Source organism: Indicator indicator, chromosome 2 (assembly GCF_027791375.1).
Source record: "Indicator indicator isolate 239-I01 chromosome 2, UM_Iind_1.1, whole genome shotgun sequence".
Lineage (NCBI taxonomy): Eukaryota > Metazoa > Chordata > Aves > Piciformes > Indicatoridae > Indicator > Indicator indicator.
The window spans coordinates 53,472,147-53,489,120 of NC_072011.1; the positions used below are offsets into that span (position 1 = coordinate 53,472,147).

Here is a 16,974-nt window from a genome sequence, read left to right on the forward strand (position 1 = left end):
GACTGTAAACAAGATTCATTTAGGTCTAAACTCAGTCAAGTTAGAACCTTAATATTGCAGGATATTAGTATCTTTTATGTTCTAAAATGCATATATTGAAAACTATGCCACTTGTCTGCTAAAGCAAGCCAGACGAAAGGAGATGCAAACCTACATTCTGTCACTCTGATTTAGAGTCATTAGGAGCTCAAACACCACCTGATAACTCACAAAATTCTAACGGGCACAGACAGATCTGTTGGCTATCCTATGTTCATCAGCTGCCACAGTCCAACAGGAATCTGAGAAGTGGCTTAGGTGCAGCTTCTGCTGTGCTCTTTCAGCTTCTCCCACCAAAAAAAAAAAAAAAAAAAAAAAAGCATGTATGTATGGGTGAGAGAGACAGAGAGAACAAATCTCCTTAAGATACCCACAAGTACAAAACAGACCAACCAGCAATGGGTATCACAATCCTAATAATTACATGGGTATATGATACCTCTTCACGTGGGAAGGGTGTATACAGCCTTCCACATCTCTTACACTGTGCAATGGCACTGTAAAATGCATACTGCCCTTCTTCCAGCTATAGGAAATACTTGGATGTTTTCCCTCCTCTATCCGTCCTTCTGACCAAAGGTTACCTCTACAAAAGGATGAAAAAGAAAAACAATTTGCCTGTAAGTGACAAGCATTCTTGTATTCAAGTGGGGTTCAAGTATCTGATGAAGCAGCTCTTGAAAACTCTATTTTCAATACAAAGTTTTGGCTTTTACTACTTTAAACGTTCTGCCAGATTTTAGTTTTAAGCAAATACATGTTAAATGTACCCAGCCTGACTCCTTTTTAACTACATGAAAAAGTTTTAGAACACTAGAAATTTGTTCCAACTTGGAGTATGGGTTTGAGAATCCTCCTAGTGCTCTAGCTCTATGCATATTTACATTAAGTGGTTTGCAATTCTTTTCTACAAATTTACAAAAATCTCATTAATTGCATCATAGCAGTGTTTTGAGTGTAAAGTACTTGTGCAAGCAAAGAGCTTTCACGTAATTTCAAGTGCATGAAAGTAATATCCAAGTAACTCACACCTAGTTTCACCTGGCTATGGTAAGCTTATGACAGGCCCCAGGTAGATCAAAGTAGCCCAAAAAGAGTACACATTTTCTAAGAGCCACCATAGACAGCAAGCTTCCATTTTAGGCTTGCCCTGTCAGCAAAGGTCTGTGACATGGCTATCCTTGGCTTCTTGTCTGTGGGGAGCAGCTGGCCCCCACTTCCCAAGGCTGTTGCCCCAGGCTTTGTGGGACATGGGTGGCACTGAGGGGCCTGTCCCTGTGACTTCCAAGCCCCACTGGAGGTGGGTGTCAGGGTGCAGAGGCTAGTCTCAGAACCACTGCTGGTCCCACTGCTCTGGCAGTGCCTGCCTGGTCACAGTAGAGACCTCCCTGAGAGGGAGAATCTCTCAGCTGGCATAAGGTGAGGAGACCTTATTGTCACCTTTCATTACATAAAGGAGCCCTGTAAGGAAGAGTATTTGATTTGGCTGAGCTGGAGTTAATTCTCCTCAAAGCATCCTTCTAGTGCTGTGTTTTGCAGCAGTTGATAACACAGCAGTGTTTTGGCTATGCTGAACAAGTATCCTGCCCCAAGAGTAAGTTGAGGGGTGGGCAAAATCTTGGGAGGGGACACAGCTGAGCCAGCTGACCCAAACTGGCCAAAGGGATATTCCATGCCATATGACATCAGTTCAGATACAAAAACAAAGTGAAAGAAGGAAGTTTGGGGCCCATGGCATCTGTCCTCCAAGGTAACCACTAAGTGTAGAGTCCTGCTTCCTGAGACAGACCATTGTCCTGCTGATGGGAATCAGAGATTAACGTCTCTCTGCTTTTGCTTCTGTGTGGTCTATTGCTTTGCTTATCATCATTATTAAATTGCTTCTATCTTATAGCTGGCTTTTGTTATATTTTCCCCTCTCCCCTGTCCATCTAAGGGGGAGTGACAGAGAGGCTTATGTGGGCATTTGGCCCCTAGCCAGGGCCAAATCACTACAGGAAGACTGTGACAGTCGTGTTGCAACAGGAGAAGGAGTAATGGTTTTAAATTAAAAGAGATTAGATTTAGACTAGATATAAGGAAGAAATGTTTTACAATGAGTATGGTCAACCATGGAACAGGTTGCCCAGAGAGGTGGCAGATGCCCCATCCCTGGAAATATTCCAGGCCAGGTTGGATGGGGCTCTGAGCAACCTGACCCAGTTATAGATGTCCCTGCTTACTGCAGAGGGATTGGACTAGATGAGCTTGAGAGGTCCCCTATGCAAGGCCCCACCAGCAAACCTGGCCCTATCAGTCACTGGCAGGAGGCCCCATCTCCTCTTCTGAAGAGACTCCCTAGCTAGTCTCAAAGCTGAGGCACAGCCGAGCCACTTTGATTAACCATATTAAATCATTAAATTAACATTTTCTGAGATATTCATCTGCCAAGCATAAAAGACTAAAAGGTGAAAAGTAATTATAAACACATGTCAAGGGAAGGAGGGAACGGCGACCATGGGCATTCAGAGGGGAAGCCGTTGACAACAATTTTCTTGTTATCACGTGTGCAGCCACAACTTCAGCACTTGGCTACTGTGGCAACAGCACAGATAGCATGAACTACAAATAACACACAAAAATTGAAAGAGAAATCTGTGAGAGGAATACTAAATGTTTGTGAGTTCTTTTACAGCATATTTTACTTAAACATCATTTGCAGATTTCACTAGTGCTCTCTGCTACCTGTAATTGGGAGCTGGTAAAATTTAGGGGTTTGTTGATCTCCTGAATTCTACAATGAGAGTGCTGTGAATTATGAAACGATTTTCTCATATGTGTTTAACAAGAGAATCATCAGATGATTGCAATCAGTGGCACAAAATATGGTTAGAGGCAAGACAGCTGTGGTGTACCCCAGGGGTTGACACTGGGACCAACACTGTTAAACATCTTCATTAATGACCTTGATGATGAGGAAAGGGTGCACCCTCAGAAAGTTTGTGGATAATACAAAAGGGCCAGTAAGATGTTAAAGAGACTGGAGTATGGCTCTTATGAGGAAAGGCTGAGAGATATGGGACTGATCAGTTCAGAAAAGAGAAGGCTCAGGGTGATCTATCAATGTGTATAAATACATGATGGAAGGGAAAAAAGAAGCAGCCCGACTCTTCTTAGTAGGGCCCAGTGAAAGGGCAAGAGTCAATAGCCAGAAACTGAAATAAACAAAATTCCACCTGAACACAATAAACCAATCTTTTACTGTGAGGGTGGTTCAAACACTGGAAAAGGCATTCCCATAGAGAAATATCTTCATCTGGGGAGATATTCAAAACTCAGCGGGACATGGCTCATGGGATACCTACACAACTGACCTTGCTTAAGTTGAGGGGAATAAACTAGATAATCTAAAGAGATGACTTCCAACCCTAATGATCCTGTGATTCTTTGGTATTTTTGATTCTGAATTTGGAAAGCAGATGCAAAAGCTGCTCAGAGACTGCACTGAAACAGCGTATGGTAAAGCTTCTTTTGTTTAAATAGTGATTCTAATTTATATTCCAGATTTTAATGTCAGCATTGTCCTGGAATGCAGAGTAAAGCAACCCAGTCTTTAGGAAAAAGACTGTTTGATGTAATGACCCAGTACCCCTCTATTACTCTGCTGAGTGTGACTGGCTGTATCCAAAGTGTATCAACATCATTATATGTTTCTTTGAAGGCAAGATAGGCTAGCACAGTATTCCTTGAACCTAAAATATTTACACTTTAACTTTATACTCCATCCTAGAATACAGATCCTGAACACCCTGTTGAAATATACTACCTCATCCAATAAATTCCTGGTTCAAACAGTCAGAACCTCATTTTAAGGATTTAAATCTGCGGAATATTCCTTTCTTGGCTGAAAGTGAAAAAAATAGTTTGACATTTTGGAGATTACAAGGGTCAGATTTTGAAGGATTTTGGTTTCTGAGGAGTCAGAAATAGGCTTTGGAGACTGTGGGATTATGGGTTTTTAAAGACCCAATTTACCTTTAATATTTAGATCAGCTTTTCTTCTTGACAACAGGTTCTTCTGAATTTGCCACACACAGGACAGCCATCTGGGAAATGGGGAATGCTATTAATAAATTTTTGCTACTATGTTCTGCTTATGACTCAGGACCCTACTGCACAGAACAGATCATGGTAATTGTTCAAAAGAACTTCCAGTGTTAAGTTTAAAACAAAACACAACAGATGGATATAAAAAGGTGTAAGGAAAAAAATAAGATAAAGAGTCAGTGCCTAGAGATACGTTTCCAAGCAGCAGATGAAGTGGTGTCTAGACTCAACAGGGAATGAAAATCTCAAGATCCCAATTCCTTCATTTCATAATCATAGAATCATTGAATGGTTTGGGTTGGAAGGGACCTCCAAAGGTCAGTACACAGGTACATCCTCCAGTAGATCAGATTGCTCAGAGCCCTGTCTGACCTTGAATGCCTCCAAGGATGGGACCTCAACTACTTCCCTAGGCAAACTGTTTCAGTGCTCTACCACCCTCATGGTAAAGAACTTGTTCCTAACATCCAATCTAAATCTACTCTTCTCTAATTTAAAACCATCAGCCCTTGTCCTATCACTACAGCCCTTTGTAAACATTTCTTTTTCAGCCTTCTTGTAGATCCCCTTCAGGTACTGGAAGCCCACTACTAGGTCTCTCCAGAGCCTTCTCCTCTCCAGGCTGAGCAACCCCAGCTCCCTCAACTTGTCCCCACAGGAGGTGTGTTCCAGCTCCCTAATGATCTTTGTGGCCATCCTCTGGACTCATTCGATCAAGTCCATGTCATTCCTGTGCAGAGGGCTCCAGAGCTGAATGCAGTACTCCACATGAGGTCTTACCAGAGCAGAGTGGCAGAATCACCTCTCTCAATCTGCTGGCCATGCTTCTTCTTTTGATGCAGCTCAGGATGCAATTTGCCTTCTGGGCTGCAAGTGCACATTGTTGGCTCATACCCAGCTTCTCATCTACCAGAACTCCCAAGCCATTTTCTGCAGGACTGCTTTCTATTACCTCATCCACCAGCCTGTATTGATAATGAGGATTGTTCTGACCCAAGTGCAGGACACTGCACTTGGTCCTGAACCTCATGAGATTCACCTGGGCTCACCTCTCCAGCTTGTCCAAGTCCTTCTGGATGACATTCCACTCCTCTAACATACTGACAGCACCACTCATCTCCACATCCAAGTGATATCAGCCAAAGGATTTTATTAAAATAAATGCATGCCAGTTCCCACTGAAATCAGTTATGTTTATATGATCAAAATTAGGCAAGTATATCAAGTGATTTCATACATCAGGTCAAATATTCCCTTACAGAACCCACCTTTAGAATTAGTTTAGGTAAACTGGATATAACAGAGAAGGGGAATAAAAATCAAATTGCATATGCTAAACAAAACCAAACAAAAAAAGCATTTTCCCCCACATCTTCAACAGGTTGGCAAGGCATAAGTTAAATAAAATTGTTTTTCAGTATTTGTGTTGTATTTTCATTGTTCTTTGAAGTCAGTATATTGCTATGTATGTGGATGCTAACACAAATATTACCCTTCCAAACCTTATCAGTGCTGCATATACACAAAACCAGACAAGCAATACTTTATAGCTCCACAAAAGGAGATATAAGCATCCCATATTATTAGATGTGCATAAAAACATGGCACTTAGCAACATTTACCTGTGAGCATACTAGTGTCAGCAAGCTCAGCACTAGTGATGGGTACATTGGGACCATCCTCTTCATATGCTTTCAAAATGTACTTCTCAATTACACCTATGACCCCAGCAGGTTTGTCCCAGGTGACCTCAATGCTGTAACCATTTATACTGTGAACTCTTGAGGGAGTTGGCACATTTCGTGGAACTGTAGAAGGATAAAATAGAAAATAGAGAAAATGGCAGTTCTAAGGAGACTATTGCCCCTATTCTTCACTTCTAATGGCTGCAGTAAATCAGACTCAACCATTAGCATAAATACAATTTATTAGAGTTGTAACTTTTCAGCATTGATTTAATATGACTGCACATCTTGAGCTATTCAGTTTAAGCTATATTTCAAAACCATCAAAACTCCATCTACATAACATTCCTTCTTGTCTTGTTGCAATTTAAAAAAAAAAAAACATTTAATGTATCAAACATATTTAAGCATAACTCACAAAGAGAGGAGGTGGATTGTATGTAGCTAACAAAGTTCAGGCACTATGATTATACAACTGAATGAAGCAAGACAGTATTGCAACACAGAAAGAGATTGACATTTATCTGTTGGATATCTAAGATGCAGAAGACCACAACTACGAAACACTTTTATAAATGTGCATTCACATTTATAAAAGTTCTTTTTTTAAAAAAATTCAGCTTTTCCACTTATTTTCACATTTCCACAATGCCAAACAACTGTCTCAGGGCAAAGCAGAGATTTGTAAGGTGTCTTTGCAAAATTATTTGCTTCTGATCGTTCCATATTATAAAAAAGAAAAAAGGGGGAAACTGGAAAATTAAAATCTTTAAGAGAACTGTAAAGCTAAGCTCATATATGCATGCAGTTGCTAATAAAAAATAATCATCCCATTTCCCATAATCTTTAGCTATTTATTAGATATTACTCTACCAAGTAAAGGTCTGGTCAGTAACAACTTCATCACAGATGACTGCACAAGGGATGCAGAGGAAAGGCCCAAGGAACACAATGGCAGAATGATGGATGATGAGTTTGCTGTAAATGCATGTGGACTCCCTAGCCCTGCTGATGGTCACCATCAAATAACCTCTCGGGGCTTTTTTTTTTGTAATTTTATTGTTTAGTTTCATTAAATATGAATACAAACCATGCAATGCTCTTTATAAGACAGGTATCAGAGAAGAAAGTACAAAAATAGCTGGAAGTTGTGATTCTTGTATAAAGTAAAAATGTGATATTCTAGGAAAAAAGCTTCAGTTACTGCAGTAATATATTGATTTTATTAGTTCTGAAGTGTATCACAGGGCAAGGTAAGGTACCGTATAGCAGATGGTCTTCTCATAAGGGACATGGCAAAACCAACTCAAAAATAATTAAATAGTGCAATTATTCTCCAACCCCAGGGAACAGAGACTGCTCAGTGCTGTGGTCAGCTTGCAAACATAAATTCATAGTAAACCTTACAGTTGTCAGATATTTTATATGAAAATATGCATACATTATCTCTCTTCTGGGTGGTAGATGAAATAATGACAGTAAGTTGTATAAGAATACATTTGCAAGTTCAATATTTATGCAGGTATTGTACCATTTTTTGTGATCATACATTGAGTACCTTGCATCAAAAGAATATTTTGATGGAATTTGTCTTGATAGAATGCAATGCAATTAGGTTTCAATTTACAGAACAAGGAATGTTGGTTAAATAAAACATGCAAAACTGTAAATCTTCAAAAACTTGTTTGGTCAATGAGGTTTGCAAAAGCACAGAGCAGAGGAGGAATGATCCTTTTTATTTTCTTCATAAAATATATGAAATTTTTGATCTTTAAGGCTCAGTAGGTGTTACGTTCCTACTTTGAAACCTTCTCCACATGCTCCTTTTCTAGTAAATATAACCAGATTTTCATATACAGTCTGTGGACTACTTGCTGAAGGAATCCTCATTCAGCAGCACTGAGCGGCATAGTCATGTAGGGAAAAACTTTCACGAGACTCTCTTCTCCCTGGCAACTACAAGGCCTCATATCTTCCACTGTGGGTTTGCTATCCTGGTATCTCCTTTCTCTGCATTTTATTTTTTTGCATCATGAAGTTATACTTTGGAAAATACAGATTGACTTCAGCAGACTCATTCAGTGTGGGTTTAGATGTGCATGTCTGAACATACCTAGATGCATGGCTGTTTTTACTCATTAAAGCAGTTCAACACATTCACATTCTTTACTCTCACATAATTACATGCTCTACTATGTATTTGCAAAAGACTTGGAGTTATGCGTGGAAAACACTTGCCTGAACATTTTGTAGCTGACAAAAGTAATTTGATACCTATGCAAAGCACTAAGCAGTTTGCTCCTTCAGAAACACTATGCAACTCACACTATTCAAAATTGTTGTGATGGGATTTTCTCCAACCTGACATTAGATAGCCAATGAAAAATGGGAGTAAGTAAGCCTGAAAATTATATTTACCTGATTCTCTTGTTCGCACATGGGTCCATTCACTAGACACTGATCCTCCTTCATTTGAGGCAACCACCCTATAAAGGTATTCTTCAAAGAACATAGGTAAGTATAGAGGGGGAAAAAACCAAACCAAACCAAAACACTGGACACAGTAATACATTAATACATAATGAAATAAAAATAAGGTGTTTCATTTAAGGAGCTAACATGTTACCTGTAAGTGGTTGTAGACCACTCTCATAAACACTCTGCTCTTTTCCTCGGTATACTAGGATGGAGTCATTTCCCCTGCAGTTAACAGCACTGTCAGTTGATAGGCATCCGTCCAGATTGACTCTGACAGCACTGCTGGACACAGATGCCAAGTTAACGACAGCACCTCGTGTAAATTTAACATCCTTCATGCAACCACCGAAACCTAGCAAACAGTAAGGGATTAGTATCACATAAAGAGCTGCAGTCATTAATTAAGAATCAGTTTTGTTCCTTTCAGTTCTATGTTTTCAGCATTAAAGACTGTAATGTGAATGTTATCTTCCAACATGACATTTAGTCTCCCTTTCCAAGATACTAAGCTGGTAAAAATTCCTGGTATTCTGCTGTTGAGTTCCTGCCTTACTGAACTGCACTTTCATTGTTATCAATTCCATTCCACAAGGAAATAGCTTTCTGTTTTCTATTCTGTCACTTTCCTCTTCAAAATTATTACCATAAAAGTGATTCTGAATTTGAAAATCAGCTTCCTGCTGCTTGCTAATATTTTGTTAATACACACTCTTCTTACAAACTAAGAAGAACCCATAGATTAAATATATAATTAACTTCAGGAGATCAGAGAGGTTTATCAGTCTGTCCTAATGGGGATATAACTGGTAGGCTATTTGCAGACATAATCTAGAAACATAACCCCAAACTCTTCATTTGCAAGAAAAAAAATAACCTCCTTTTACATTTATTTCTACATATACATATTCCTCTGTCTGTGCAACATTCCTATTAACATTAAGAATGCTTAATTAGTTGCAGTAAAAAGACCAATACAAAATTTCAGAATGCAGTCATTCGAATTTCTATATATTTCTAATAATTAATTTACAAAGAAATTAATACATGGATACAAAATAGTTCTTTAGATGTGTACAGTGATCAATGTTTAATGTTAAACGTAATATAAATGTAAAATGTAAACCCAAACTGAAGACCTCAGTACATAAAGAATTAACTTTATAAATTAAAAATCAACCTCTCATAGTTTAGTGCTCTTTTTTCTTAACTTTGGGAAAACACTGTATTTATATCTTATGGACTTCTACTGCCTTTATCACTGCAAGGTGGTAGGTCAGAGTAGTATTTGTACTTAGCCATCCCATCTTGGAGTCTAATATCTATACATCATGCAAAAAGGAAGAGGCATTGAAGCTGGACATCTATTTTGAATTATCCTCTAAAATACCTTCTCCCTCCACAGCATTAGAAATTTAGACAAGATGCTCTTGAAAATGAATACATCCTAATTTAAGTTCAACTCATACTCCACAGTGAGCATTCCTTAGTCTGTGGCAGTGGAAAGAATTAGTTTGTGCAGGCATCTTAATCATTACACAAAAATTAACAGCTGTTTAATTTGCAATGAGATGCATACTGCATAATCTATTACAACATTTTTAGTATCTCTGTAGCTGCATTTACCATTATTTGAAGATCTCTGACTGACATCAGCCAAATAATCTTGCTCACTTTCAGGTAGGTGCAGAATGGGTAACGACAGCACAAATTTTCAAAAGTGTTCCTGCCAACTCCCCTCTACCTTGCTCTCTCTGAAGGGCATGCAATGGGTCATGCAGAGGCCCCTAGATTCTGAAATTTATCAAAATGAAGTTTTAACTGATAGGGAGGTAGGATGGGAGAAGAATGGTATTTATCCCTTATTTACTGTAAGCAAAATTATATTATTTTATTCAAAATTAATTAACAAGCAGCCATTAATTGAGAAAACCTTTCCTAAGATTTATTAAACTGGAAAGGTCTCCATATTTTATTATAATATTGTTACATCATTATAGTCCTAAAATAAACCCACAATGTTTGTTTCAAAGCTGTCATGCTCAATCTTACTCATCTAAATCTACATTTAGGAGCACTCTGAACATAAATTCAAAGCAGCCATTTTGTTTTGTGGCATAGTGAAGAGACTCAGTGGAAAAAAAAGTAATGTTTATTGATGTGCCTCAATATGCACTTCAGATATTCACTTTAGACATTATTTTGCCTCAGATTCTTTGTTCACACATCTCTTTGCTGCAGGAGTTGCAAATGCATCCACTCACAAGGCAACATGGACAGGGGATGGCTGCCTAGCTCTTTTGGGCCATAAATATTATGCACACAGAACCTGGAGGAAGATTATAATATATGTGATATGCACAGCCAGAAGAATACTTAATATATTTTAGCTATCTGTGAATGCAGTGCATGGATTCAACTCAAACTATGCTATAGCTCTGAAATCACAAGGCTTCAATGGAGCTCTGTAGAGCTTACTTGAATGCCTATGTTCAGTGTGAGCTCATGCATCCAAAGCCACTTATTAGACTGGCCACTAATCACTTACAGACTGTTACTTGTTTGCCCACACTGTCTGCAAAATACATTGATTACAGAATCAGAGAATCAACCAGGTTAGAAAAGACTTCAGAGATCATCAAGTCCAACTGATCACCCAACACCATCTAATCAACTAAACCATGGCACTAAGTGCCTCGTCCAGTCTTATTTCAAACATTTCCAGGGACCGTGACTCCACCACCTCCCTGGGCAGCCCATTTCAATGGGAAATCACGCTTTCCATGAAGAATTTCTTCCTAACATCCAGCCTAAACTTCCTCTGGCACAGCTTGAGACTGTGTCCTCTTGTTCTGTCACTGGTTGCTTGGGAGAGGAGACCAACCCCCACCTGTCTACAACCTCCTTTCATGTAGTTGTAGACAGCAATAAGGTCTCCCCTGAGTCTCCTCTTCTCCAGGCTAAACAACTCCAGCTCCCTCAACCTCTCCTCATAGGGCTCGTGCTCACGATCCCTCCCCAGCCTTGTTGCCCTTCTCTGGACATGTTTGAGCCCAGAACTAGACACAGTACTCAAGGTGTGGTCTAACCAACGCACAGTATAGGGGCAGAATGACTTCCCTGCTCCTGCTGGCCACACTATTCGTGATCCAGGCCAGGAGGCTATTGGCCTTCTTGGCCACCTAGGCACACTGCTGGCTCAGTTCAACCTACTGTCAACCAGTAGCCCCAGGTCCCTCTCTACCTGGCCACTCTCCAGCCACTCTTTCCCCAGCCTGTAGCACTGCCTGGGGTTGTTGTGGCCAATGTGTAGAACCTGGCACTTAGATGTGTTATGTCTCACAGAGCCCTTGGACTCTGCCCATCTATCCAGCTGTCAAGGTCCCTCTGCAGAGCCCTTCTACCCTCCAACAGATCAACACCTGCCCCCATCATGGTGTCATCTGCAAACTTACTAATGATGGACTCAATCCACTCATCCAGATCATCAATAAAGATATTAAACAGAATGGGGCCCAACACCAATCCCTGGGGGACACCACTAGTGACAGGCTGCCAGCTGGCAGTGGCACCATTCACCTCCACTCTCTGGGCATGGCCCTCCAGCCAGTTCCTAACCCAGCACAGAGTGCTCCTGTCCAGGCCATGGGCTGACAGCTTGGCCAGGAGTTTGCTATGGGGGACGGTGTCAAAGGTCTTGCTGAAGTCCAGGTAGACTACATCCACAGGCCACAACCACCAGGCAGGTCAGCTGGTCATAAAAGGAGATCAGGTTGGTCAGGCAGGACCTATCCTTCCTAAATCCATGCTGGCTGGGCCTGATCCCTTGGCCATCCTGTAGGTGCTGTGTGACTGCACTCAAGATGACCTGCTCCACAATCTTGCCTGGCACTGAGGTCAGGCTGACAGGCCTGTAATTCCCTGGCTCCTCCTTCTGGCCCTTCTTGTGAATGGGCATCACACTGACCAGCTTCCAGTCACTTTCCAGTGAGTTAGGACTGTTGAAAAAATGATAGACAGCAGCTTGGTGAGCTCATTACCCCAGGACAGAACCCATCTAGTCCCATAGACTTGTGGGGATCCAAGTCGCTCAGCAGATCTCTAACTTCTTCCTCCTGGATTACAGGGGTAGTATGCTGCTCCCTGACTCCATCTGCCAGGTCAGGAGGGCAGTTGTCCTGAAGACAACATATCCTACTATTGAAAATTGAGGCAAAGAAGGCGTTAAGTACCTCTGCTTTTTCCTCCTCTTTTGCTAATGAACAGCTTCATAAGGAATAAAAAAACAACCAACCAAACAAAACCACACAAAAACTGTAAACAGAGCATGTTTCATAGACACTTTTTCTACTACATTTCATACAGTACATCCTTTTGTGGAGGCCATTAGTATCAGGCTGCAATTAATTCCCTAGATATTTGACCTGTTCCAGAACAAAGGGATTACAGTGAAGGGTAAAAACATAACTGTCTCCTCTCCTCCTGGTAACATGAAAAATATCACAGTAACATAGCCAAAATCCAAATTCAGGGGTTTACACTCAATTTCATAGAACAGAATCAAGTATCACCTAAAAAGGACTAATAAACTCTCAACAATTCTTCCATGTGGCAGCATCCAGTCACTTTACAGTGACTTGTGGCTATGGTTATGTCTATCACCAGTTCTGTATCCCAGATCTGAGTGATACAAATTGATCAAGTGAAAAAAGTTTATCTGAACTGGCTTCCTCTGATGAAGATTTGAGATCTTTTGGTGAGGCACCTTAGATTATCATTTGCTAATCTCCAGTTTGCCTCCCACAAATTAGATCACTTCAGGTATCACTGGGTTGGAAGAACTTTTATAGTATTAGAAGAGGATCAGGACTAAGTAAAGCTAGATGGGTAGGGATAACTGGGAGGGAAAACTCCTGTGCATACTCATGAGTTTAGATTACCAGCAACAGAATGTCCACCTTATGCAGGACATGTATTTTATTAAAAAAAAAAGTGTCCTTCTTGATGTCATCTTACCTTGTTCTAGCCTCAGTTCATTATAAAAATTTTGAATCTCAGGAGGGATTCCTCCTATGTAGACAGGTGAGTTTACTCTCAGCTGCTGAATGTGGGGTTCTACTGTCTGCTCTCTCAGTTCATTCATACTGGCTGAAACTATGGAGCCCTCCTTGTTCACTGTGACTTTGTTCCACTTTCCATCACAGTAAGACAGTCCTAACCAGAGATCCACGTGTGTAAAGACATTGCCAGTTTTTAAAAAGATGTTTAAGATTCCACTTTTCAGTACAACCTATATATTTGAAAAGAGAGGAAAAAAAAAATTGAAAGACACATCACATACAAAGCAATAACAGACAAGAGTTAATTTAAAAAAAATAATAAAAAGGAGTCAATGAACAAGACCAATGAATAAGACATATTTATCTTAAGGAGAGCACAAATTAAAATAAAATTGTTTACACAAAACATGTCAAATACAGTGTATCAGTTAATTCACAATGAAGAAAAATATAATCTGATTTTTTGACAACTGACTTTGGTACTAATGTAACGAAGTAAAATGCAAATACAATGAAACAGGACTGTTTTACCTCTTTTTTTTTTTTGAATGAGAAAACAGGATTTTACGTATCAATTCACTTTTTTGAAGAATGTAACAAGATAATAAAGAGATGAAATGTCAGACCTGATTAAGGTCTTTTTAATTGGCTGGTGAACTCAATTTCAAACTTTTCCAGCATACATTGATGCTGTATTTCATCTTTATTCCTCTAAATCTTGTCAGAAAATAAAATTGTTTTTTATATGTGTTTTTTGAGATGAACGTACTAATTCTCCAATGGAAATACATTTTACTTCAATTTTCACTGCAGAAGATTCCACATGCTTTCCTGCAAGACTCTCTATCTTAACTGAATGGAAGGCAAATGGGCTGAGATTCTAAATTGGAAGGTATAGAGCACTAAATATTTAGGTGATAAGGTAGTGGCTAAAAAATATGGATATGTTCACAAAAAGGTACACCTGTTTCCACACCAAAACAATAGATTTAATATAAATGCTTATCACCACTACTGACAGACTGATATATTTAGGTTGCTGATAATAATAGTCTAGTATTTGGAATTGGATTTATATTTCCTTACAGGCACCTCAAATGAAGAAAGATCTCAGTACTTGAGATGTCATGGGCAATACAGCTGCTGTCCCACAGTGACTTTCTGGTCATGAGACAGAGAGATTTTATTTATTTCTTTGGAATCATAACTTCCCCTGTTTCTGTGAGCTTAGAACTCTTCACAGCTAAAGACTCTACAAAATAAGTCAAAGACAGATCATGGCATCAATGCCAATGAGTATAGCTTGAAAAAGCAGTCCATGGGACAAGTCACTATTTTTCTTCACTGAGAAGAATTAAGATGGAGCACACTGTGCTAGTGTGAAGAAAGCATTTCAGCTGCCTGCCTAGCAAGTCATGCTAGCAAGTCCACCAGACCTGGAGGATGGAGAGAGGACATGTTGTTTGACATGGGGTCACTACTTGGCATAACCTTCTTCCAATTTACTCATCTTGGCATAGACATAAACAGGCAGAGAATGATGCTCGTGCCTTTTGGGATGACCTGGATTGACACCGAGAATGCCCAAATGCAGCTAAAGATAGAAGACCACTGTTCCCATTGAACTGCTCTGCATGTCAAAGATTAAAAAAAAAAAAAAAGAAAAAAAAGTGAAGTCCTGCATACACCTAACATTCTCACTGGTTCAGAAAAACAACAGATAAATTGTGAGCTTTGAATAAAGTTCTGAGACTACTTTATTAAAAAATGCTTGATTGTTAATCAGTCTTCAGAAAATATATTATCACTTTAAACCAAAAATCTGAAGTTCATTGTATTGTTCTGCAAGACATCTTAGTTGTCAGTAGAACAAGAGCATTATATCACATCTCTAAAGCTGAACAGGTTCTCAGTTTAATGCTTAACAACATACTTGCTTTTCAGAATTTGGGGTACAAATATTAAGCATTAATACAAAATTTTATTAATATTTTTCTTCATGCTCACAATTCTTATTTTGACATATCTCAGCATGCAAGGTTGGAATTAGGAAAGCCAAAGTATAGCCTTTATCTAGAAAAGGACATGAGGGCCAAGAAGAGCTTCTAAAGGTGCATTGGCAGGTTGTGGCATCTTTTAGAGACTGATACAGGAACTGATTCTGATTTAAAAATTTATTATTGACCTAGGTAAGGGGATAGGGTGTACTCTCAGCAAGTTCGCAATTGTGAACAAAAGGGGCTGCCACTGCTACTGCAGACATAGAAAGTAGCTTTGTAGAATAGGAGAGAGGTTCAGGGATGGATTACAAATTGAACACTGAGCTGCATTAGAAATAAGGTAGGCAGTGGGTCCAAGGAGATGATTCTTCCCTTCTATTCATCACATATAAGACTATATCTGGGCTACCATATCCAATTGTGGACACCCCAGTATATGAAAGATACAGGCACACTGGAGTGAATCCAGTGGAGAGCTGCCGAGTTGGTCAGGGATTGAAATACCAAACATATGAGTTGAAACTGAGAGAACAGGGTTTGTTCAGTTTAAGGAGTAAACAGGAAGGTAATTTAATTCTTCAACTACCTCATGGGAGGATACAGAGAAGACAGACACAGACCCTTCTCAGAGGTGCACAGTGAAAAGGATAATAGGTAAAAGACAAATTGTAACAAGAAAAACCACAGTCAGATATGAGAATTTTTTAAATTTTGTATAATGAGGATGGATCAAAGATTGGAAGATGCTGCAGAATTTGAGAAGCTGTGGATTATCCATCTGTAGAGAAATAAACAGTACTCAAAAAAAAAAAAAAATGCCTGAAGCAACCTTATCTATCTAAACCTGCCCTGTTTTTAGTACAGATTTGGAATAAATTACTTCAACATGTCCCTAAATTATTTAGCACTTCTGTATTTTCCTTCTCTGCAGAGACCTGTCCCTACCTCACTCAATCTGTTTATAAATATGATTTTGAAGATGAAAGGAATATCCAGTCATAGCTTCAAGAAACAAAACACAGGTAGGATAAGAGCTGCATTGGAGGCTGAATGACGCTTTGTAAAACCTGCCATTCAAAATTATCTCAACAAGACTGATTATGGCTTCATCCCCTTTGAACTGGGAAGTCATCTTGAGATTCAGAGGTATCAGAAGACACAAGCGACAGACGTTAAAAAAATCTGACAGTGACAGTCAGATTGAAAGAAAAAATACATGGTGCTGATGTTGAACCAGTCCTTTCCAGCTCAAGGTTAAAGATGTTCTGTACTGGTACCAGCCCTGTTTAGATTGGTGGGCTGGAGGGCAGAGGCCCAAACACATGCTTATCAGCACCCTCCTGAGTATTGGTCATCCTTTAATGGAAAGAGAATAGGAATATCTTCTTCATACCAGAGAGAAATCACTTGCGACCAGTCAGAATACCACCTTCACAAGTCCCACATAAGTAACAGTCACTTCTTTGCTAATGAAAAGATTTTGACTTGGAGTCCCCAAAACACTTATTTCACATCCCACCTCAGCTCTGTAACAGGCAACACTTTCATCTGGGACACTAGTTTTTTACTTCATGCAGCTAATCATAGAATCATAGAATCAGTCAGGGTTGGAAGGGACCGCAAGGATCA

At 39.6% G+C, this 16,974-nt stretch overlaps 1 protein-coding gene across 1 annotated transcript in view; it reads right to left on the reverse strand.

Annotated features, from left to right (window-relative positions):
- USH2A (usherin) overlaps positions 1 to 16,974 on the reverse strand; it is a 414,010-nt gene that overhangs the window by 232,439 nt on the left and 164,597 nt on the right. Inside the window, exons 26-29 of the mRNA XM_054394908.1 lie at positions 13,302 to 13,575; positions 8,437 to 8,640; positions 8,229 to 8,309; positions 5,748 to 5,933 (exon numbers count right to left, since the gene is read on the reverse strand). Coding sequence (XP_054250883.1) covers positions 5,748 to 5,933; positions 8,229 to 8,309; positions 8,437 to 8,640; positions 13,302 to 13,575 — 745 coding nt within the window. The remainder of the gene's footprint in view (positions 1 to 5,747; positions 5,934 to 8,228; positions 8,310 to 8,436; positions 8,641 to 13,301; positions 13,576 to 16,974) is intronic.